Source organism: Notothenia coriiceps, unplaced genomic scaffold (genome assembly GCF_000735185.1).
Source record: "Notothenia coriiceps isolate Sejong01 unplaced genomic scaffold, NC01 NC01_scaffold00029541, whole genome shotgun sequence".
Lineage (NCBI taxonomy): Eukaryota > Metazoa > Chordata > Actinopteri > Perciformes > Nototheniidae > Notothenia > Notothenia coriiceps.
The window spans coordinates 259,265-281,999 of record NW_011362242.1 but is presented as its reverse complement, the minus strand read 5'-3'; the positions used below and the strand labels follow the sequence as shown (position 1 = coordinate 281,999).

Sequence of the window (22,735 nt, the reverse complement as noted above, 5' to 3'; positions counted from 1 at the left end):
AAGATGAATAAATAATTTGCATTCATTCCTTGCACATTTTTCATTTCTTCTGAATCACTCAGTTCTTCAAACACAGTGATAACACTCAAATGTGCTTTTCCTGCGTTCAAACCCGCATCATTCAGTACTATTCTAGCACACCCAGCGTGCCAAAAACAGCAGGAACACAACATCAACCAAACAGAGGAGATTGTAGAGCAAAAACTTGTGGCACAGCAACTTTGGATTGGTGGCACAATTTGAAAAAAAACATGCCTCAAGCCGTCTTAACATATAGAAAATTAACAAAAGTACAGATGAGGAATTGACTTCTGAGGAAGCAATTTTCTTTACTTTTTCTGAATTTAAATAAAGGAAATAGTATAATTTAACTTTAAATATAAATATTTATCTAGTAATTTGAAAGTCAGAATTATAATATTATTATTAGATCAAATAAACTACACTCGCAAGGATGGACACTGCAAGCAAATAATGACACCTTGATAGTTGTTTCTGCTTTACTGTTCTTAAATGAATTTGATAGCTGTAGATCAGAAATGTGAACTGTGTGAATGGATACTAAAATTGTGCTCAAGTGCTGAATGTTTACATGATTTGCGTGCCTTCGCAAATGTTTTTCGGGTTTAAGGAAAGGTAGCCTGTGGTTTTTCAACATGTTACTAAAAGTTGAATTGGGAGCCTCTCAGATTAATAACCCAGATGCAGACTAGGAAAGAAAGTAAGAAAAGACTTCAAATCAAAAAAGGTGATTAAGTGGACCTGGCACTATGATATGGCTTTTGTTATATCGGGAAGTAATCAAAAACAGAATCAGAGTGAACAATAAAATCACATTTGAAGCTTCTTAAGGTTTCCTGATAGCTGAATTAAATGTTCTGTCATTCTCCAAGGGGTTAGATTCGATTCAATTAGTGATTAGATATGATTGTTGTCACTTTAATGACAAATGTACTGCCAAAAGTTGTTTTTTAGTTTTCCAAAAATTCAACCTACATTTTCTTTCTGTATAAGCATGTCGAGGATATGTTTTGTAATACTGCAGAGTCATGCGTGGGGCAAAAGTAAGAACGCTAAGTACGTTAACTTTAATGGAGGAGCTCAGGGTGAACCAACCGCTGAGCAGAAAACAACAAAAGAGTCTTTGACCAAAACAGTTCAAGATGCTTGTGGTCCGAGGTACGACGCTTTACAAAGAGGCATAAAAAGGCTCACATCCTTTTAAAAAATGATTATGCTTCCACGTGAAAGGCCCTTTCTTGAATCGTGATGCAAAAGCAGCTGCAGCATGGAAAATATAAGTGAAGGTTAGTGAGGATTCAGCTATCAGTGGTAAGGAAATTCTGAATGCATTCAAACTGCCTCAACTGCAAACATTCATTGAGCTCCTTCATGAACACTGTTGATGAATCAGATTGAAAAACATACAGTACACTGACAGAAGCCTCTTACTTCAGCTTTTTTTCTTTCCGTCAAAATCAGAAGTGCTAGCTTTAGCTTTCTCAGCAGTTAGAAAGGAACAACCACCACTGTCTCCTGACTGAGAAATATGCCAGAAATGTCTGTTTGGGAGGAAAATGGCAGCATAACGCTCGTCTCCACAGGGCTGTGGGGAAGTGTGATGATCCTGTGTGTGGTGTGGGGTCGGCAGATGGGCCTTAATCCGGTCTATTGGACGAGTGGAAGGACACGGGAGAGTCTTCAGTCCTTACCTGGCTAGAAGCATTCAAGCCTTTAGCGTATTTTTAAAACAACAAGCCTCACCTGGATCTTAGTGCCAGGAGACAATGACAGGATGCTCTCTGGAGATGCAGAGAGGGCCGTTGTGACCGTGCAGCTATGAGGCCAGGACATGACAGCAGAGCTTCACTTCTAGTACAACACCACAGTGCCAGTCATCTTAAAGGCCATCATAGTGTACCAGCTGGAGGCCGTGGTAAGCCTCCTCCTTCAATCTCATCCATGTCCGGGGCCACTGTATTAAGGCAGGGGCCCAACAGGATGCTGGCCCTCCATGGCCAGGCTGGGCATCTGGTCCAGCTGCTCGGCCCTCTGTCGCATCAGCTCCAGACCAAACTTAATCCCCAGTCCTGGCCTGTGCAGCTGAGCCAGAGCTTGCTGCTGGACCTCCACTGCACCGCCGGGCTGTAACTCCAAACCTTCAGCAGCACCGATGGCCCCTGCACCCACCCTTGACATTTCCACTCCCAGGTCGCCCCCCTGTGGTTGGTTCATGTCCTCTGTCTCCACACTCATGGGTGAGACCAGCTTCTGGCGGTGGGTGAGGGGCATACTGGGGGTGCAGGTGACACAGCGGTATAGATGACTACATGGCTGGACTGTTTTTGGTGCAGTGGCTTGCAGAGAGTGCAGAATTGAAGAAGAGCCAAAATGGGTCCCGGGCGGATCTATGCATATGGTGGGGACAGTGCAGTGGCGGGAGGGGTTAAGGCGGTGGGAGCGCCCCCCTGCTGGACGGTCGCAGCGCCGCCCTTGTGGTAGACGCAGGCAGTCTTTACAGGACTGATAGGAGGGCTTCACTTTTAAAGGGTTTCCAGCACTAGCACTGTCCTAAAGGGAGTAATATACAAAGTGTATGGTCAGTGGCATGCAAAATATTTGAAATGTATACATTTTCTTCTGACATTAAAGATTATGGGACTCAGATATATACAAATATATAAAAAACATGTCTATGATGTGTTTTGCTCCAAATACCAAACAAATCATGCATTTTAGAGATACCTCATATCCCTCTATTTCAGCCCTGTTAGAGAACTGCAGGTTCGGGGTCCTTAGCTTTAAAAAAGCGAATGCCTGCTCAGAATTATACCGGCAGATAGCCAGCAAAATGCTGCCGTGATGAAACGCCGTATCATGTTCAAAACCACTTCAAGGATTATTTCTGAAACAGTATGGAGCTCAAATGCTTTTTCTCTTGCGGGTTTAACACAAGGTGAGTTCCCTTCTTTATTTCCTGCTTTTTTACACATGTAATCTCTCCAGTACAGGTTAGCTCTGAGTGTTAGCGATGCTTGCTAATGTAAACAAAAGACCATATTACGTCCAAAACATGTCGTGCATTGTTTGCTGATAGCGACGTTGCTGATAGGGCCGTGGGCCCACATTTCCGATATTATGTCACATGGGACGCAAATCTGGATCAGCTCCATTGTACCCCCATTTTGAGAGATTTTTGAGATACCTGACACACCGGGGACACATTTATGTATAAAATACGTAAAAAATTGCATTTAACATGATAGGAGAACTTTAAAGCCGTTTAAAAAAAGATGCGAAACACAAAACTTTACCACACTTATAATTCTCATTCATATAACTCACGTCAAAAGCAGCAGGGCAGCTGCGCTTGGCGGCAAGGCGGTTGCTGTTGTTGGTGTTCAGGTTGGCGAGTCCTAACCGTCCTTCCTCTGTCGAATCATCGTCCCCTGGCCTCTTCCCGTCTGAACCTCCAGGTGTTTGAGCCAAGGCCGCCATCTCAGCTTCCTCTTTCTTGGCCTCTTCCTCATCCTCTTCCTCCAAAGTGCTGATCTCGAGCCTGTGTCTCATGTCCTCCAGGGGGTCGAGGCGGCCACACGTCTGAGCCGCCGTGCCCCCCCCAGGCAGCGCGAGATGGGCCATGGGGAAACCCTCGTCCTCCAACAGAGCATCCCTCTCCACGTCTTCAATCTCAATGAAAACTCTTTCCATGCCCAGCAGGGGGGGCCCCCGCACCGGGGTGGAGGGCTCGCTGTCCAGTGCAGAGTCTGACAAACGTCTGAAGTAATAATTATAGTTCAGAGAGTCGAGGGGCTCCATTTCCAGACCCGTGCCCCCCCTGCAGGGAGAGGCCCCGCAGCCCCCCCAGGCTTCTTCCCCTCTGAGCACTGGCGTCCCCTCCCCCCCACCGGAGGCTTGCAAATCATCCGAACCCTCATCGGATTCAGGCCTCCATAGCTTGTTGTGGCGCTGTTTACTATGAAGGCAAAGTACACTCTTGTTTACATGTGGAGAAAATAAGTCACAACGAAAGCGCAATTACATTGTATTTCCATCAGCATGTGTTAAGTGCTTTTAGCTTTAAAGAAAGGAGCATTGTGTAATTCAGTATCAACCTCATCGATGCATTCAAGTAAAATAACACTCCGGTGACTGCATCAAAGTGCAAACCTCAGTGAAACTTTAGAGCTGCTTACCTTGCATCCAGGATTCCCTCGTACTCCGCCAGCTGCCTCATGAAACTAGCGTTTGGCTGAGCTATGCTCCGTTTCTGCTTGACAAAGTTGTAGGCTTTCTCCAGAGGCCAGCCAAACTCCTTCATTGCGTAGGCAATAACCGTAGAGGCAGACCGGCTCACCCCCATCTTACAGTGCACCAGGCACTTTGAGTTGTTCTTCCTATTGGACACAAACAAAACCCTTTCAATCCCATTATATGGATCTAGTTGGTGATAGTTAGGACAGTGTAATAGATATTAAAGTATGAGTCTTTGTATCTTATGATCTGGTGATTTTCTAGATATGCACTACACATGACTCAACTTTAGCTTATCTTTCTTATTTACACTTCAGGTTAAAATGCTAAGACTATTTTTCTTTTTGTATTTACTTGCACTATATTTTTCTGTTTATCTGTTTTATTGTGTTGCACTGTTGGAGAAGCCTGTGACCTAAGATTTTCATCGGCATAACTACACTGTAGCTATGTTCGTATGACAAAATAAAGAACCTTGAACAGTTGCAGTTTTCTGTGACGAGTGTTTGGGTGGGACAAAAAAATAATTGTGGAAAATACATGATGCAAGCCAATAAAACTGTGACACAAAAATGATGACTAAACAATATCTATTAATACCAGTACTGTGGAGGCACACTTCCTGGATCACAGCCTTATTTTACAGTTTATAAGTGTAGATTGTTCCCAGCCCACTGGTTTGTTTTACATGTAAGGTCTTACTTGGCTTTGACCATAAAGTGGTACGTGTCGTTCCAGTGTGCCAGCAGGTCGGTGGCATCCTCATCGTAAACGCGGATGTTGTGATAAGAAAACATCCCCGGGAAGAAGTTATCAATCTCTCTGGTCACATTCAGGATGTAACCCACACTGCAGCCAACACAACAAAATGTCTTTCACTTCATTACATTTTAGTTTAACTGTTCCTCAAATTAATGTAGAAAGGAACTAAAAATCTACCAACACTTCTACACTGATGACAAAATATAAAAAAAAGAATACCAACATACAGCGAAAATTATACATGTACAGTTTTCATTTAATTCTGTATAAGATTAAAACATCTACGCTTAAATCAGGATAACATGTTATTGTAGTGTTAACTATCGGCTCACCCGCATTCATGGAGTTCTTCCAGGTTAGAAGCATTCCACTCAGAGCCCTAGGATAAATAAAAACAAAAAAAAATACATAGAATATTATAAATATTTGCAAAAAAATACATAAATATGTTGGTATCAGCATAGAGGAAGAAATAATGTTAAAATATGATTCCAAAAAAAGTTAACATGGTAAAAAGTTCTCACCAAGTACACATGGTCAAAGATGAGCGTGGGCTTGTCCATCTGACCCAGGATCAGAAGCATCTCGTTGTCGATGAACTCTTTGTACTCTTTGAGGTTGCAGCTCATGTGCTGCTCCAGCTCGTTACGGATCTGTGGACGAGTCCGAAACATCCTTATAAGTACGGTATGAAAGAAAGATCTGGATCAATCAGACATCACTCAGAGGATGATTTGGCACATACTTCCTTGGAGGTGATGTTCTCCAGGTCTTGATACGTCATGATGTTGCGTAACTTGGCTCTGATGAGACACTCTGTTCTCTCGCGCTCAGTCGGCCTGCACAGAATGAGTCAATACGTCAGTGCTGCCGTCTGTATGGAAATTAGCACAACAGTGTAATATGTTCCCACAGCTGAAGACAAAGAGACCAAAGCATTGACAGGTATCCCATGACAAAGGACATAAACACACCAGGTATGTTTTGAAATGAGCAGCAGTTGGTCTGTTTGGTCGATACAGTTAGCAATCCCTCTCAAGTATAAAGAGTTTATTAAATCAGTCAAAACTGTAATGTTTAATCTGAAAGAATCAGACAGAGATTCCTTACAATGTGAAAGCCATACTTTATGAAGCAATATGGCAAAAATGGCTGTTTTGGATCATAAAGGTTTAAATGAATGAAATAAGGTCAAACTTGATTTTTTGTAATTTACCTTGCAAAACTGAACCTTTTAATACATTATTATTTTACCTATGTTTGATTATATGTCAAATGTTGTCTCTTGTTTTCTCTCTCTATCTACATTTTCTACTTTTTTTGTTGTTGCTTTGGCCAGTTCTTCCTTGAAAAAGAGATTTAGTATCCCATTGGGTTTCTCCTGATTAAATAAATACATGAAGCAGCCTTCAGGGTCTCACCGGTCGACGAACATGGTGGGCGAGTCCGGCCGGGTGGTCTCCAGGTCGGTCATAGCGTTCCACTCGTTGATGCAGCTCTGCTCCGAGGTGATGCAGCTCTCATAGAAGGCCATCCACGTGAGAGCAATGCCCCCCTGGAAGTAGTTGAACCGGCGGGACACCTCACAGGCCTTGTGGAGGATCTGCAGGGCCGACCTGGAGAGACACAGAGAAAAAGTATTTTCTATTTCAAAATCAGGCAAATAAGACCGTGGCACTGTTTTTTTTGGTCTTACTGACAAGTGACCAGCAGGGGGCATGTGGATAGAGAAAGACTGTCAGAAGTCTTTGATTAAACAGTGGTGACAGTAATAAAGAGTGGCCCAAATAGAGTCTTCACAATGAGGACTATAGTGAAAAATACGATCAAATACTCTATGTTATTTGACCAAATCAAGAAAAAGGTACAGTTTAACAATTTAAAATATTTGTGGCGTTAGGTTTAAAGCTTGTACAGATACATTTATCAAAACAACATGTCTATAGGATGAAGAGCAGCCACACTAAAGTCGGGAATTTCGCAGGGCCTTTAAACTTAAGATAATCATTTATTGAAATGTTGTCATTTCACATGATATTTTACATATTTTCATATGAAGTCAGAAATTCTAGAATCAAGGAAATCATAATGGTGTCTAACTTCCAGTTTCCAAATTAAATATGCATACAGGCATGAGCATGATAGGTAGGAAATAGAAAAAACAAACATATATTTATCCAACATTTTACAAATAATTGGGTTTTGTGTATTTTCTATATGTATATAATTGGAATGACACACACTTTTTTGTACTGTTGTTAGTCAAGAAAATGTTAACACTGGGGCTTACTAGCAGTTATTTCATGGAGCTACTACCTGATCCTATAATTGAGCTAATTAGGTTAATCTCACATTCAGCATTCTGTGCCTTCACACAGGCACACAAATCTACATACATAACATAAAACTGAAATCTTTTAAGAATACATTGTAGTTTAATAACTTGCACAGAGGTCTTGTACACATGTTTAGATCTACCTAATGTATAAGTCTAAACAACATTTATCCAGCATGGCCAATGTGTTTTTTCTCTTGTCCTCACATAACACCACAAACACTCCACAGTAATCTCAGGTAAACAGGGAGGACTCACTCACCACATGGCCTGAACAGATACAGGCTTGAAGACATGTGACCGCCCTGCCGTGTTCACACTGAAGCCTCTGTGAGGAAGAAGAGGAAGAGGAGAAGGAGGATCAGTTTGAGTGGAGATGAACAGCGATCAGAGGGATGTAAACACAGACTGGACACGGCTCGTTCACGGGGAGTATTCAGGACACAAACAGTAGAACATTCCTCCAGCACACAGGGACAATGTTATCAGGTCCACACACACACACACACACACACACACACACACACACACACACACACACACACACACACACTAGTTAGCAGTAAACCAAAACATGCATAGTGAGGCCTCACTGAGCAGAATAAAATAAACACTTCATATTGATTCAAATAGTAATCTATTACTTGTATATAGGGCTATTACAACTCAGCAGTTGTGAAAATCCAGAAGGGCAATACATTAACTACATGACTGTTTCTATAGGTTACTGCAAATATACATTATTCTTAAATGTATATTATTACATGTCACTTGTTAGACGCTTATATCCAAAGCACACATATACATATATATATATATATATATGTATGTTACATTTTGTATTCTCCTTTACTTTAACTCCAATACTGTTGAATGTTTTTTAAATGTTAGTTCTTTGTGCAGTCAAAATAAATATATTAGATTTGTTGTGTGCCCTTTAAGAACATATTACTGGTTTTTGGCCAAATATATAAAACCTTGCAATCTGTTTAAAGTGTTCAATCTTGATGGAAAACGAAAACGAAACTTACCCATCTCCATCTAAATGTATGTTGGTATCACTCCACAGGGGCAGCACCATCCCAATAGAGCAGTTTTTACTGTGAATGACAAAGATTTACAATTATCATTAAGTAGATCTAATAAACAGATTTAACTGCGCGTAATGTAAGGCTGCAGAGAGACTTTTTACCTGTCCTTGTCCGTGAAGTCCATCCCCAGGAGAATATTTTCCTCTGTGTCTTGATGGCCGTTGGTGTAGATGACGACCATGTAGCGCACCCGTTCTGACCATCCGCTCTCCAACCGTACAGCCTGTGGAACAAAAAGGGAGAAATATACTGTATGTATTTACTAGCCTAATGCTATTTTTGTACAAACATGTATGTGACGCCATGATAAAAAAACAAACGTAAGATTCAACAGACTGCCTCCTGTTAAACAACTTTCCTAAAAAAAATTGAACTTATAAATATGAGTAATACAATCAACACTTGTGCTGTATTGATGTAGAAATGAGTCAAATTAACAACTTCTAGTTTAGAGCTTCCACACAAAAGTGATGGAGTGGGTGTATGCAAGTATTACTGACCAGCTTAATGCGATCCTCAGACCGGAGGATCTTAAACATGACCTGCAGGTGTTGAGGTAAATCACCTGAAAGTGAAACAAAGACTTATTGTTAGAAAAGTGACTGAGTGTGGGGAAATTCAATGAGAAGACCCTGCAGAGAAACGTATTTCCTACCACTGCAGTAAGTCCATAATCCTACAGATAATAATAATATTGGAATTATAGCTAATAAGCTACCAAGTTCCAACTCAACACAGAGCAAACAAAGCACACTTAAATCAAGTTTCACTGCAAGGACCTTTTCTGGTAAAAAAACAAACAAAAAAAAGGTCACCTATAGACTGATCATTCAGGATCTTCTATTACACATTCATTGTTGGATTTATTCTGCAGTGGGAGGAAATATGCTTGTGTATTTCTATCAATGAAACAACCCAGCGACCTCAAAGCCATGCTAAGCTTCAGTGTTAGCAAGTACCTGAGTCACCTGAAAACAAACTGCTTACTACTCTTGCATTTATCCTCAAATGACTTCAGGCTCAACAAGGAAAGCAGATTAGAAACTTGTAAACAGTGTGCATCTATTAAAGAAACTTAGTGATGGACAAGAAACCTTACAGCACACTTTCATTTATAGATTGTGCATGGTCATGCCCTCAGACAAACATTAGCAGCAGCATCAAATTGTAATACATGATGTCAAACCCACTTATCAAAAGTATTTAAAGTGTGGGAACAAACTGTCTGTATATTTATTTGAGATATCTTTAAGCAAACTGCATGAGACTTGACCCGTTTGAACTGATTTGTTAGCCTTCCTTGTGTTAAACTGCAGGTCTCTGGGTTCCTCACACAGTTTAAATGCAGACGAACCCACAGAGAGAAAAAGCCACCGCAGTGAAGACAATTCTCCTCTTGTCTGGAGATCTTCTGTGCAGAGAATATGGCCAAAAGAAGAAGAAACAACGCTTGTTCTGAGCATGTCTGTTCCTACCTGCATGTGTGTGGTGGGTCGGGGTCTCTGGTCCTTGTGCGCTGCCACCCTGCTGGAGGAAGAGGGCGGCTCCTTTGACCATGAAGAAGCTCTCACTGAGGCTGGAAAAAGCAGGAGTGGAAAATACATTCAAGGCTTTGAAATCTCAACAATTGCAAGCGAAGAACTGCCCTTTGTTACAGTACACTTCCACACCAGGTTAATATTGTTCTACCACTCTTCCCTTTGCTTCATTCTAACCCTATGATGCAAGATAGAGCTTAAATAACATGTACAGATCGAGTAAAACACATTGTTGTCAGATTCCTAGTTTGTGGTTAGAAATCAGTCAGGGTTGGCTGATTGCAGGAAGTTGTAACTGGCTGCACCTGAGAGGTCAGAGTAGAAAATGCTCCCTAAGCACTCACTTCATGTATTTACCTTAAACAACGTTTGCACACATACTTTCTCTCATCCATGCACGCCATACACCCACTGCCCCCTACCATACCTGCACAACCCATCTTTAGTTCTGCTTTGGATATCATTTTGAAGAAGACAAACTGAAAAAAAGCTACGCATTGTTTAATTACATTTTACAAATCCTGCACGGATTAAAATAACTCTCTACAAAAGCTATTTTTATATATATTCCTTTCATATATGACAGGAAGCTAGTCTTTAGAAGCAACCATGAGCAGTTTAATATTCATATTTTAACATCCAACATACTATTCTTACCTATAATTTAGAACCAGATTCTGTATTGATCGTGTTTTGCTCCATCATAGTTCATCTCTTTCTTTCCTGTTCCTTTATTAGCAGTAATGTTTTCTCACACATTGGTAGAAAACTATGTTCATGCCATTAAAATGTAGCTGGACAACTTATTAACCTACATTAAGAGAAGACATGCCCTACAAACAAAGTAAACCTTTGTTTTGACAACCCTTTAGTAAAGTGAGTCAGATATATACGTACAGGTTACTAAGGTGGGCTAGGTCAACAAAGTGCCAGAGTATTATTTGGATCTATAAAAGTTAAACTGACTAATTTCCAGAGTGTTCTCTAAACTGCTCAATAAAAACATATTCGGGAGAAAATCGGTCATTTGTTTTCTTGATTAATGGATTTATCATTTAGTCTAGATATTGTCAGTAAATTAGGGGGAAATGGCTGTCAATTTCTTGTTTTGTTCTGAACCAAAATATATCAAATGTACTATTATCGCAAGTAATACAAAGAAAAGCTTATCCTTAAAGTCATAAAGCTAAACATGAATAAATGTTTGGCAAAGACAGGAACGATGAGTCAATCTTATTACATTTTAGACACATTTTCCATGTGCAAATAAGTTACCATGGCACAATTGGGAATGAAATCTACTTTACGTATTGTGGTGTATTCAAGAAGTTAGTCCTCAGTGTTTCAGTGGGCAGGACTGAGGGCTCATCAGAGTCCTAACATAGTGACTTTTACAGCCATGTGTTCCTACATGTTCGGCAGACTCTTCTTGATTGTGTTCGCTGACCTGCGCTGATTCAAACACCACACCGCGACTATCCACATGTGCTCTGACTTTAAAACTTGCTCTGCTGTGGTTCCTGTGTTGGCCGCAGCTCTTCTGGGTCATGACTCTGTTGTGAGGTCTGCAGCGAAAGCAGGAGGAGAGCCTGAGCGTCTTTCCTCACACAGAACAGAGTGCAGCTTTGTTTAACCGCAGTCTCATTCCCCAGCTCAACCAACACACAAAGCCTGGTATGACTGAGTGGGACCATCACGAGGCCTTTTGTTTCAGCTGCCCTGCTACATGGTGGCATCACTGGTCCTTTTTACATATATGTAGAAGATGTATGACTTTGACAGTCAAAAAGTCACAAGAGGGTGATTTGAGTTCAAAACAAAGTATTAATCTTAGAGGAGTTTCATTTCAAATATTGTCTGTTAAATCGCAGAATTAAACCTATTGTCCAGCAATGAAAGCCATTGAATTTGCATTATTGAGAACTCTACCTGTTGTGACATTCCCAGAGAAAAATAACCAAGCAGTGATCTAGGGGTGAGATCTAAAACACACCTGAAGTTATTTCTTTATTGCCATATGTGCGGCAAAAAAGGAACCAAACTGACTTGAACAAATGTTCCCTACTTGAAAACGTTTTCAGATGAACTCCTTCCAACACAAAACACTTTTTCTTATTAATAAACACCTAAAGAAATCACCACTCTAGTTCAAACCACCAAATTGCCAGAATGAAAGCTTTAAAATGCAGCTGACCCACAATTGCAAAGGCTCATGATAATTTATTCAACTCTGACAGCCAACTCCAAACCTCCCTTACTGCCAATAAGTGGCGAGTAACTCTTAAAAAGTGTCTACTATCAAGTCTACCATCGACTTTTTGTCTGTTTGGCTGTGAGAACTTACATTCGACAGATCTCCCTCCGGGTCAGAGCAGCTCTCTCCACAAAGTGAGGCAGCACGGTGAGCATGGCTTTATGAGGAGGTTTCACAACCAGATGCATCCTGATAGTAGTTAGCGGATTATTTACAGTCTTTAAGAAAAAGAAACGTCCTTGGATTTAGTCTCTTTTCAACATCCTCCAATCCATCTCCTCCACCTGCATTTGTCCCTGGTTAGAGGACTGCCTCTTAGTTTAACTTCTCGGTCCTCCCTCTCCTCCCACAGAGTTCTCGATCCTCAAGTCTCTGAGTCTGCGCCGCCCTGTCCTCTCAGTCTCCGCTCACTATCTCCTCTTCACAGCATGTGCATCAACTCTCCCTACGCAACACTCTGCAACAATAGCATCATTCATGCGAGCGCTGGGAGGCGGTGGGAATGTTACTTTTGGCGTCAATCTCAAGTCTGACATGCAGAATCCTAAAATGCCACCCTGATTAGTTACTGAGCCACAGACACGTGTTACTCGTGCATGACATGGATGTTTACACTGTAAACGACCCACACACATAGAGAGTGAGCACAAAGACAGAGTCTGTGCCAAAGCTTTGCTGCCACAAATCAAGACTTTTGTGATGTTGGGCGGATTCAAATACAGCTTTGCTACTGAGCAGGATACATTTTTTGGTACTGTCTGTTATGTAACTGAGCAGAAGAAACATTTAAAATACCTGCCTTGTTAAATCAACTGTACAGTACTTCTAACAAGTTTTTCTCGACAACAGGGGGCCATTACAGGAAATAATCCAACAAACGGATGCGTCTGAATCGTCAGGAGGTAGGACAAGACAAGGAGCTTGCCAAAGTAATTATTTTTAAATCAGCATGATTATTTGACAGTCCAATTCATTGCACCGTTAAGTTAAAAATAACTATTCCATCCATTATATAATTAATTGTGCAATAAGCACAAACACGACCGTATGATAAACATCAGCAGAAGCCTATACATTTCAAATCGAAGTAAAAATGGTATTGTATCTCATGATGAGAAATAATGCCACTAAAAAAGGGCAGGATAATATAAAAAAAGGAAATGTTGAATTTAACTTTGCTTCAACTGTACGGGCCTTAAAAGTTCGATGAGAGTTAACACCACTGTTAAGATGACACTCTTAGTAGAGTTTGACATCTCTGTAAAATGTTCAAATAAACACGTTTTTAAAGAGCAAGCTTCTTACCTCTGATTGTTTTTCCGCTCATCATCACTTCCAAAATCCTGAAAGACAAAAGCAAGACAGAGATTATAAAGACTGCAGCAGCATGAGATTGCTCAACAGCAGTGTTAAATTAATGTCAAGGAAAAACTGAGCCACAGTCAGAGCAAATAAAGATTTAGAGAGGATGTTACATGTTCTTGCACTGTGCAGATGTTACGGTTGTTTTGGGTCATCTGCAGGCCGAATATCACTGAGCTGCAGAGCCACATGGGCAGAATACATCCAGGAAATGACTGATGGTACACGAGCACCAATGGATGTTAAGAAGCATGCATTTGGAATAAAGTGTGCCAGGGGCAACATCTGGTCCTCTGTGAGTGCTGTGATCTCATGTGCAATAAAGGGACAGTTTAATCATTTGGGACGCTTTTAAACGGCACAAGTAGGACAGCAAATAAGAGATTATGTATGATTTATTATTCTGATGATTTAGTATTATAATAAAGTAATAGTTTGCTATTAAATGTTAAAAAATCAATTCCTTTTTCACCAAGTCCAAGATGATGTCTTTAAATGTTTTTAGTATAATTTGATACTTTGAGAGGCAGGAAAACAAAGCATTTCCTGTGAGTTTTGCACAAATAAATACTTCTTAACAATTCATTTTGTTTAGAGTAATCCTTCCTGCTATCTTCCTCTTGCAGAATAGTGAGCTTTTATGCAGAAAATATAAACATAAGATATTAAAAACACAAACTTTGCACCAGAGGAACAATTTCACAGCTTGTTTTTGTGCCTCAGTTAAGTCAGCCTTCTTCAGAGCATGTAATCCACTTTCCTAGAAATTGGAGCACTAACCCTGATGTTGAGATTTCACTTGGACATCAAATCCGGCACCACTCTACATTTTAATCTTGACTTTAATTCTTGTTTGTCCTTAAAAAGTAGCTTTGCTTATGGTGTTTAATTTCTGATTCACTGCCTCAAACTAAGTCAGAGTCAATGTTACTTCTTATTGTGAAGAGCTGAATCTGCAGTTTTGGAAAGCTAGAAAATAACAACCATTGTGAGGTAAAATATAAAATACCAGCTGATACAATCTTTGAATGGGTCATTGCATAGCTGAATCTCACATCGCTCAAATACTTTTATTGGTTCTACCTTTTTGGAGTATTTATTTACACATGTATTTTTAGTCTTTTAACCATAAAGAATGTCTGCTGATGTTGGGTTTTCCTTTATATTTTGTTATCTTTTTTGCTCAATAACTTGAAAATAGTCATACAAATAAAAATATTTAATTGCCTCAGTGGTTTTACTCATTAAGTGTCTTTCTTATTGCAAGTTCATGAACACTTGACTGAAGTGTCCTGGGACACACACTGAACATAATTATAAAGAAATGTTGTCATTCCCCTTTAAAGTCTCCTCCCCTACACTGAGGCTGCATTACTACATAAAAGGCCAATAACAAGGAGGCAGAACAACCTGAGTGCAGCAAATGTTTGTGCAGCAGCAAAATGACCACTTTGTTCTGACAGCTAAACCCAGCAGCCCCCCACCCCCGTGCAGGATTGTGTTTACAAATCCGCTGCCACAGTAGCCACAAACAACTCGCTGCTGCTAACAATACAATCATATATCAAGTTTATAAAACACACTAATGATGGAAGTAGGGTTAACCCTTCCTGCAGTGTGTTAGGACACCCCCCACAGCCCGGGTGGATAGGGGCTCCTTTAGGCGCATTCTCGGCGTTTCCTCATGCCGCACACACAAAGCCCGAGCCCCGGCTTTTTCCACTCACCTCCCCCGCACTGCTGTTGGTCGTGCTGGCCGAGGATGCTGCACTGGGGGTGGGAGAGCGCTGCAGAGTCACCAGGGCCATGGTGGGTGGGCTGCTGCCTTGGAGGGCAGCGGAGGAGAGGAGAGGAGACGGGAGGGGAAGAGGATGTGGGAAGATGCGCCGCCGAGATTGTCTCTGTCACCGGGGAGAAAATGCCTAGTCAGACTCTCATCCAGCAGCGTCCAGAGCCCCGGCGGTGCTCCCGTTCGGTCCTGCTCCGTGCGTCCTCTGCGGTTACCGGAGTCCTCATGAGCGGGAAGTCATGAGAGATTTCCTTCGTTTGTAGCAAGCCAGCAGCAGCAGACCCCGAGATTTCATCACTACTGCTGCGCAGACAGACAAACAAAACACGGTGCAGGTTGCAAGCGGGGCAGAAATGACATGCAGCCTGGCCGGGCGCCTCTGATTGGCTGGCCTAGTTCGCGTGTGCTCTGTCATTGGGCCAATGTTGTCAAGGTGACTGGCCAGACTAGGAACTCCCAAATACAAATGTTGATGAAATAATATTCTGCTCATGTTATGAAACGCAGCGAAGCTGACATAATGTTGAGGAGGGTAACACATAGATAGTATTTTCCTTACCGGTGCATCTGCTCGTTATTTTCAGGATTAATTATTTGGTCTGAATAACAAAACCGTTTCAAATGTCCCCTCATTATCTCCCAATGTCACTATGTGTTGTGTTGTGTTGTTCGACCAAAACAAATCAAAAATCAATTAACTATGATGTTTAAACACAGAGACCAGATTAATGTTCACATTTCAGAAAAATACCTGGATGTTATCATAATTGTAGATTAGTTTGGTGACAATCCACAACGGAGAAGTTAAATACAAAAAATAACAAAAATTAAAATAGAAATAGTTTGCTCGGTTTAACTTAAACGTAAAGCCATAATAACAAAACAAATAATATTTTATTATGCAAATTACAACAGAGTCTCACATAAGTCATGTAACACAACTTTAATAAGAAAAAGGCCCCCTGGCTTTTTATATAAATAAATACGATATTATTTATTGAAAATGTGGGCAAGGCTTAGAATGTGCTGCTCTAAACAGAGCTTCTTCGACGTTCATCACGTCCCTCTGTTGCTTCTCATGGCCTTAATGCAGGTGGAGCTTAACAAACCAGTCCAAGCACAAGTGTGCCTCCACTCTCAATAGACATGGGGAGTGGGCCGACCCTAAATGACTGTGCTCATAAGGACATTGTCCCCCTCTTGTTTGCATGTTGTTTACCCATAATCACATACAGGATTCAACTCTCAGGCAACTGTGGCATCTGCAGCAGCTTGTAGTGGAAACAATGTCATTCTTTTGAGATGTTCTACCTCTGGTTAGAGGAGTGTGCTGTATTATTTGTTTGGTTGGTAGTGGCTGTATGTTGTCCTGCCTCCTGATCAAGACCGGACTCCTGCAGACCCTGACCCAGCGTCTCAATGGGCAGGAGCAAGGATGCAACGCCACCCAGCAGACAGAAGATCAGGTAAATCGACAAGGTCGCATTCACTGATTGCCTGAGCATCACCTGAAACCAAAACACAAAATGTGAGGTGGAGAAACAAACAGCCTGAAGGAGCCAAAAATGAGTGTTGCTGGAACTAGTTTATTTCTAAAGTGCGAGCAGAGATGGTCACTTAGAGTTTGTTTTGTTTTTATTATTTTATTTACTCATTATTCATTGTCTCAAGTGACTTGTATTTCTTGGCTGCATTGACCTTATCCTAATTTTTATATTTTTCAGTTTTTCTTTATTTGAAATGTCTATGAATCACTTTGTAAATCTGTTTTTAAAAAAAGAAGAAAACAGTTAAAGTTGATTGAAATTATTATTATTCTTGTCATTTTGCATACCTGTGCCACAAAGGGGGTAATCAGGGCCCCCACCCTGCTTACCGCACTGGAAGTCCCCATTGCTATGGCTCTCGTTTCTGTCGGGTACACCTAATGTGAAGAGAGAGTATTACGGCCCGTTCAAGTAATCTAAAAACAAATCATTGCTGTTAGCGTGGTAAAATGGTTTGTAAACCTACCTCTGGTGTGTAAACAAAACCAACTTGAAATCCTCCAGAGATGAAGGCTCTGGCAATAAATATGCAGATAGTAACAGACAGCCTGCATGGACAGAAAGACAGACACAAAGAGTTAAGAGGTCAGTCATGATGATTTGATATTTCGCTGTTGTGCTAATGTGACAAAATAACACAAACTCACCTCCCGATACAAGCAAATAAGGGCATTATGCACAAAGAAAACATGAAGAAACACAGAGCCAGGCTCTTCTTTCTGCCAATACGGTCAATTGCAAGGATGATAAGTAAAATACCTGAAAGAAATAACAAAAACAAAACCTGATGTGGCAATAAAGAGTTGTACAAACACAGTACGCAAAAACTACAATTATACACCCTAAGGCAAGTTTATTTATATAGCACCTTTCAACACGAGGCAATTCAAAGTGCTTTACAAAAAATGAAAGACATTAAGAAAATGGCATTTAAAATCAGTCATTAAAAAGAAAAGATAATAAAATAAACATTTAAAGAAAAAATACATGGATAAAAGTTACAGTGCAGTTTAAGATGTGAATAGTTCAATTAAAAGCAGCGACAAAAAGAAAAGTCTTCAGCCTGGATTTAAAAGTAGTAAGAGTTGCAGCGGACCTGCAGGTCTCTGGGAGTTTGTTCCAGATATTTGGAGCATAATAACTGAATGCTGCTTTACCATGTTTAGTTCTGACTCTGGGGACAGGAAGCTGACACGTCCTTGAAGACCTGAGAGATCTGGATGGTTCATAATTTAGCAGGAGGTCAGAAATTAATTTTGGGCCCAAACCATTCAGTGCTTTATAAACAGCAGCAGTATTTTGAAATCTATTCTTTGACAGACAGGAAGCCAGTGTAAAGACTTCAGAACAGGAGTGATGTGATCCACTTTCTTAGTGTTAGTGAGGACTCGAGCAGCAGCGTTCTGAATCAGCTGCAGCTTTCTTTTCTTTTTATAAGCGACTCCCTTAAACAACACCAGCAGGCCTGAGACGGAAATAAACAAGAGCTTATAAATCAACAAAAATAAATAAGTTTAGCCGGATTCAATAAAAGGTATGTAAATACAAATGCAAAGTGAGCTTTATTTGAACCATATTCCTTGGCATTGATATGTTTTTTAATTTACTTTATATTTGTCATTATGGCTCCTCAGTGGGGTATTGTATATAAATAAAATCTATTGGTTCTTGCATTTAAGCAAAAAGCATATCCATGTTGTGAAAGTTTTCGTTATGGATGGATACTAAAATATGGAGGAACCTGTATATCATCCCAACACTGTTCTTGGCAGCAGAACCATGGAAGTCTTGACCAACAAGTTTCAAGTTACAGCTCTGAAAACAGCTTAAGAGGAGCGTTTTACCTGGGAATTCAGCCAAGGTGGTCCATAAAAGGTCTTTGTAGTCACTTGATGTCAAATATTTGCATTCCAGACTACAGCTTGGTTCAATCTTGGCCCCTTGAATTGCTATAAAGAAAAGGACAGTTGTTTTTGTTGTTTGTTCCAATTTAAGAAACAAAATGACAATGAGTTGCTCCTACCTGTACATAACTGTCCAGCTTGGAATAGCTCAGTAGTCAAGAGTACTATCCCGTAGTAGGAGAAGGCATTTGCAAACCTATGGATAAAATAACAACACAGAGTTCTAAGTTGTGTAGTGTTAAATGTAGCCTTTTGTTCCAACTACTATACAAGACAAATCTCAGCATTATGTTACCTGGTCCACTAGGAACCATCCACTACGTTTGTAATACTACCTGGGCAAAGGTGTGCACCGTGTTAAATTCATTTGAGGTCATTTGAGTAAGCAGTTTTATTCAGGAATATGCAAGCAGAATAACAACCGAAATAAAACATTTGGACACTATATTTTGACACAGGAGCCTCATTCAGTTAATGTTGCAAGTCTTTACTCCCAGACTAATAACCACAATACAACAAAGTGAACCTATGTTTTTTCAACTTAACTGGGTCGGTAATCCAGACTTGACTAAATACCTACCTTTGACTGAAATTCCAGATGAAGAAAAATTAAACAATAGAGGAAATTAGACACAAACCATATAAACCAAAGAAGCAGAGTAGTCTTCCAATACTGAGGAGTGAAGAGATCTTTAATCCTTCCACGCTCATTCTGTGAAATGACAAAAACAGAAGGTATATTTCTTAATCGTTGTAATCAAGCATTGTTTTGGATACTCATCTGCTCTCTCTGAATAAAACAGGAACATATATGGCTTAACTGACCTGTTTATTGCCGACAAGCTTCCCTTTAGGCATAGGCTTGCCATTGTCTTTGGCAATGCGTGCTAAAGTCTCCATGGCCTTCCCTGTTTTTCCCATCAGGAGATGAAAGCGAGCACTTTCAGGAAGCCACTGTGCATCACAGAAAGCTCAGTCAAGAACCTGAAAATCAGCTGTTTCTTTATTGGAATTACCAAAATACTTACATAGCAGAAGCATAGAAACACTGCCATCGGTAAACTGGAAAAGAAGAGCAGCCACCTCCAGCCCAGAGTGGGCATTATCAACAGAGCCAGGAGGACCTCGAACACAGAGCCAATCGCCCAGAACGCCTAAAGTACACATTAAATGAACAGTATATTAAGTCGGTTTAAAGATTCAACACTGGAATAAAGTACAAGTCATGCAGTAACGATAAAAACACCAAAGTACCGCAATCAGCATGATGTAGGTGCCTCTGGACTTCACTGGAAGGAATTCAGAGTACAGTGTCACCCTAAAAAGAGACCACATGTTTGTTGCAAATCATTTAAAGGCTATTCAAATATGCTAGTCTGTCATAAAAACAGAAGTTGAACTTACGACTGAGGAACTCCTCCAATGCCAAAGCCTACAAGGCCCCGTAGAAACAGGAGCCAGCCGTACACAGGAGCAAAGGAACTCAACACGCCGTAGATCAGAGCCCAGCAGGCACACATCGTCAGACCCTGAGACAGAAAACACACACGTTTAAAATCTAATCATACATAAAAAACAATAATTCATAAATGAAAATCTCATAAAGTAGACTTACTGTTTTCCTGCCGTATGTATCGGACATATTCCCCCATAAAGGTGACCCGACACCCATTCCAGCAAACACTACCTAAGAAATTTTTGTGGAAATAACATGCAAACTTGCCACAATTAGCTTATCGCTTTATTCTAGGATTTATGGACATTAGCTCAGTTTTATGCTGGATTTCCCCAACCATTGTAAGACTTGGGCATCGCCTTATATGCATTTATTTCAACAGCAGAGGATGAGAGTACATTTTTATTCATCGTTTTGGTGGTGTGTTTTAATAGTATTTATGTCTGTTATTTTTCAGGATATTTTTGAATGTTTCCACATTTCAATTCCAATATCCAATTATTATAAATCTAATCAATAATATTGTTAATCGCAATTATTTCTGGATAGTCAACAGTCCAACAGAGGTAGTTATTGTGACAGGTCTAATACAACGTTTTTAAAAATATGTGAAAGGGACTTTACCGATGTTATGAGAGCCACTTGGTAGCCGGGCAGCTTCCACTCACAGTGCAGCTGGGGGGCCAAGATACTCAGGATCATCATCTCCATTGCGTCTGCAACCTGTTCTCAGAGAGGCCCAGCGCTGCATGACACACATCTATTTTCTGGAAGTCAGAGGGAAATCCTTTCTGCACGTTTAAGCATTCTTACCCATGAAAGTCCTGTGACGACAGACATCTTCCACTGGAACTTTCCAAAGCCGATTGCCTCCAGAGCTTCGTCCACTGTGAAGGTTTCTGTGAAAGGGAAAAGAAGACAGTGACTGCAGGTTCACTGTGAAGAAATGTAGACGGCTCAATAATCTTACAAGCACAACATAATGAGATAAAATGATGGGTAAGTATCAAATAAAAAAAATTATTTAAAAAATGAAGCCGACTACACTTAATCATGCCTTGTGTAAAAAGAAAAAGCACATAATTTAGGTATTTTGTTTTTTTTAAATAATGTATTCTTAATGCTTCTTTGTACATTGTATAAGGGAAATAGTAGATTTTCTATTCAATTTCTTTTTACAGCTATCGCTACTAATATTTCTACAAGCAAAGCATTATAATAATTGATTAAATATGACAAAATGTTTTTAGATGAAACTAACAAAAAGAATACAAAGAAATCAAATGATTTTTATGCTGACCAACTACAACATTAAAGCACTGCTCACAACATAATGCATCAACAAAAATGATCAAAACAATGTAATGATGAAACCCTGACAGTGGCCATTCTGTTGCATGATGAATACATTCACTTTTAGCAACCTTTCGAATGCAGATGTTGACATTGTGGTGTTTCAGTATGGCATAGCTACTTTTAACTTAGTCAATTCAGAAGAGCTTGTATCCTTCATGTGTTCAAACATGACAATTAAGAGTGATCTACAAACCCTCATGTTGATCCAATCCAGACATGGTTGCAGACTGTCTTCCCTCTGAGTCCACTCCTGCTGAGGCTATAGTGCAGATCTCATTATCTGTGGCCTGGTCCTCATCACTGTGAATCACCAGATTCACCCCACTCCTAAATATCAGTACACCAAAATTAGATATTCAGGCCTTACCAGTCACAACATATTGAGTTTCAAGCACAACATTTCCTATTGAATCACATTTTGTTTCTATGTGGCAACACTTTGATATGTTAACACAACAACAGGTTCCATGCTACCTGTTAGCATTACAAACATGAAGAAATGCAGAAGTAAAGTTATGTGGAGGATTTACCTCACTTCATGATTGGTCCACCGCTTGTAGGTAACATTGTCTTTTCTGCTCCACAGGTTCATTTCAGGTTGAAGTGTTAAAGAGCTGTGACTTCAATCACACAGTTGAGCACTGATCAAACCTGCTGGTGCAGTCAGTTTTTGCACTGAGACACCTTATCCCAGAACATACCTTAGGTAAAGAAAGGGGCGTGGTCAGACCAGGAAATAACATTGAACTGTTGTGCAGAAGTGAATCAGAATCAGTTAATGGAGAGAGAAAACTTATCTTTCGATCCCGTTTGAATTGTGCCATGAATTACACATATGATGTTTGTCAATCTTAAAAAATAATTTCCATGTCAAAAAAGTCAAAGTTTGTCGTAAAACTGTTGAAATATAAGACTATGAAAAATACGCAACTAGAAAGACTACAAATCCCAGAATCCCGATCCAGCATGCTGGCTCTTACGAAACCGACTAACTCCCCTTGTGTGTATGTACGGCTCTAAACATGCAGACTTGTAGAGATTTTCACATCTTTTAATACTTTTCGCCTCATTCTGAAAGAAAGAAGTG

At 40.3% G+C, this 22,735-nt stretch overlaps 2 protein-coding genes across 3 annotated transcripts; both read right to left on the bottom strand.

Annotated features, from left to right (window-relative positions):
• Positions 1–400: 400 nt before the first annotated feature.
• ssh1b (slingshot protein phosphatase 1b) lies at positions 401–15,717 on the bottom strand. Of its 2 annotated transcripts, none has more exons than XM_010786748.1 (15): positions 15,324–15,717; positions 13,540–13,577; positions 9,918–10,018; positions 8,943–9,007; positions 8,544–8,665; positions 8,383–8,451; positions 7,614–7,679; positions 6,438–6,632; positions 5,762–5,855; positions 5,541–5,669; positions 5,349–5,395; positions 4,957–5,103; positions 4,197–4,397; positions 3,346–3,976; positions 401–2,571 (listed from the first exon to the last, which is right to left on the bottom strand). In XM_010786748.1, the coding sequence occupies exons 1-15, from the start codon at positions 15,402–15,404 to the stop codon at positions 1,981–1,983; spliced, it is 2,577 nt and encodes an 858-aa protein (XP_010785050.1). In that variant the 5' UTR covers positions 15,405–15,717; the 3' UTR covers positions 401–1,980. The 2 variants fall into 2 exon arrangements, with proteins under 2 accessions (XP_010785050.1, XP_010785051.1); XM_010786749.1 differs by having other exon boundaries at positions 2,495–2,566.
• Positions 15,718–16,260: 543 nt separating this feature from the next.
• On the bottom strand, positions 16,261–22,331 carry LOC104958916 (synaptic vesicle 2-related protein-like). The gene is made up of 16 exons (XM_010786747.1): positions 22,179–22,331; positions 21,842–21,975; positions 21,106–21,191; positions 20,917–21,015; positions 20,452–20,523; positions 20,241–20,365; positions 20,091–20,154; positions 19,865–19,990; positions 19,662–19,790; positions 19,475–19,548; positions 18,956–19,032; positions 18,777–18,881; positions 17,580–17,691; positions 17,399–17,480; positions 17,220–17,309; positions 16,261–16,893 (listed from the first exon to the last, which is right to left on the bottom strand). Exons 1-16 carry the CDS (start codon positions 22,238–22,240, stop codon positions 16,693–16,695), a joined length of 1,638 nt encoding a protein of 545 aa, XP_010785049.1. The 5' UTR covers positions 22,241–22,331; the 3' UTR covers positions 16,261–16,692.
• Positions 22,332–22,735: the final 404 nt, after the last annotated feature.

Excerpts from the sequence above, each read along its gene's own strand:
- ssh1b (XM_010786748.1), bottom strand. The coding sequence starts at position 15,404 with ATGGCCCTGGTGACTCTGCAGCGCTCTCCCACCCCCAGTGCAGCATCC. Across the intron at positions 5,104-5,348 it reads GAAGAACTCCATGAATGCGG|TGTGGGTTACATCCTGAATG; the intron begins GTGAGCCGATAG and ends TGTTGGCTGCAG. Across the intron at positions 3,977-4,196 it reads GAGGGAATCCTGGATGCAAG|TAAACAGCGCCACAACAAGC; the intron begins GTAAGCAGCTCT and ends TTGCCTTCATAG.
- LOC104958916 (XM_010786747.1), bottom strand. The coding sequence starts at position 22,240 with ATGAACCTGTGGAGCAGAAAAGACAATGTTACCTACAAGCGGTGGACC. Across the intron at positions 21,976-22,178 it reads TGGACCAATCATGAAGTGAG|GAGTGGGGTGAATCTGGTGA; the intron begins GTAAATCCTCCA and ends ACTGATATTTAG. Across the intron at positions 16,894-17,219 it reads TTACCCCCTTTGTGGCACAG|GTGATGCTCAGGCAATCAGT; the intron begins GTATGCAAAATG and ends TTTTGGTTTCAG.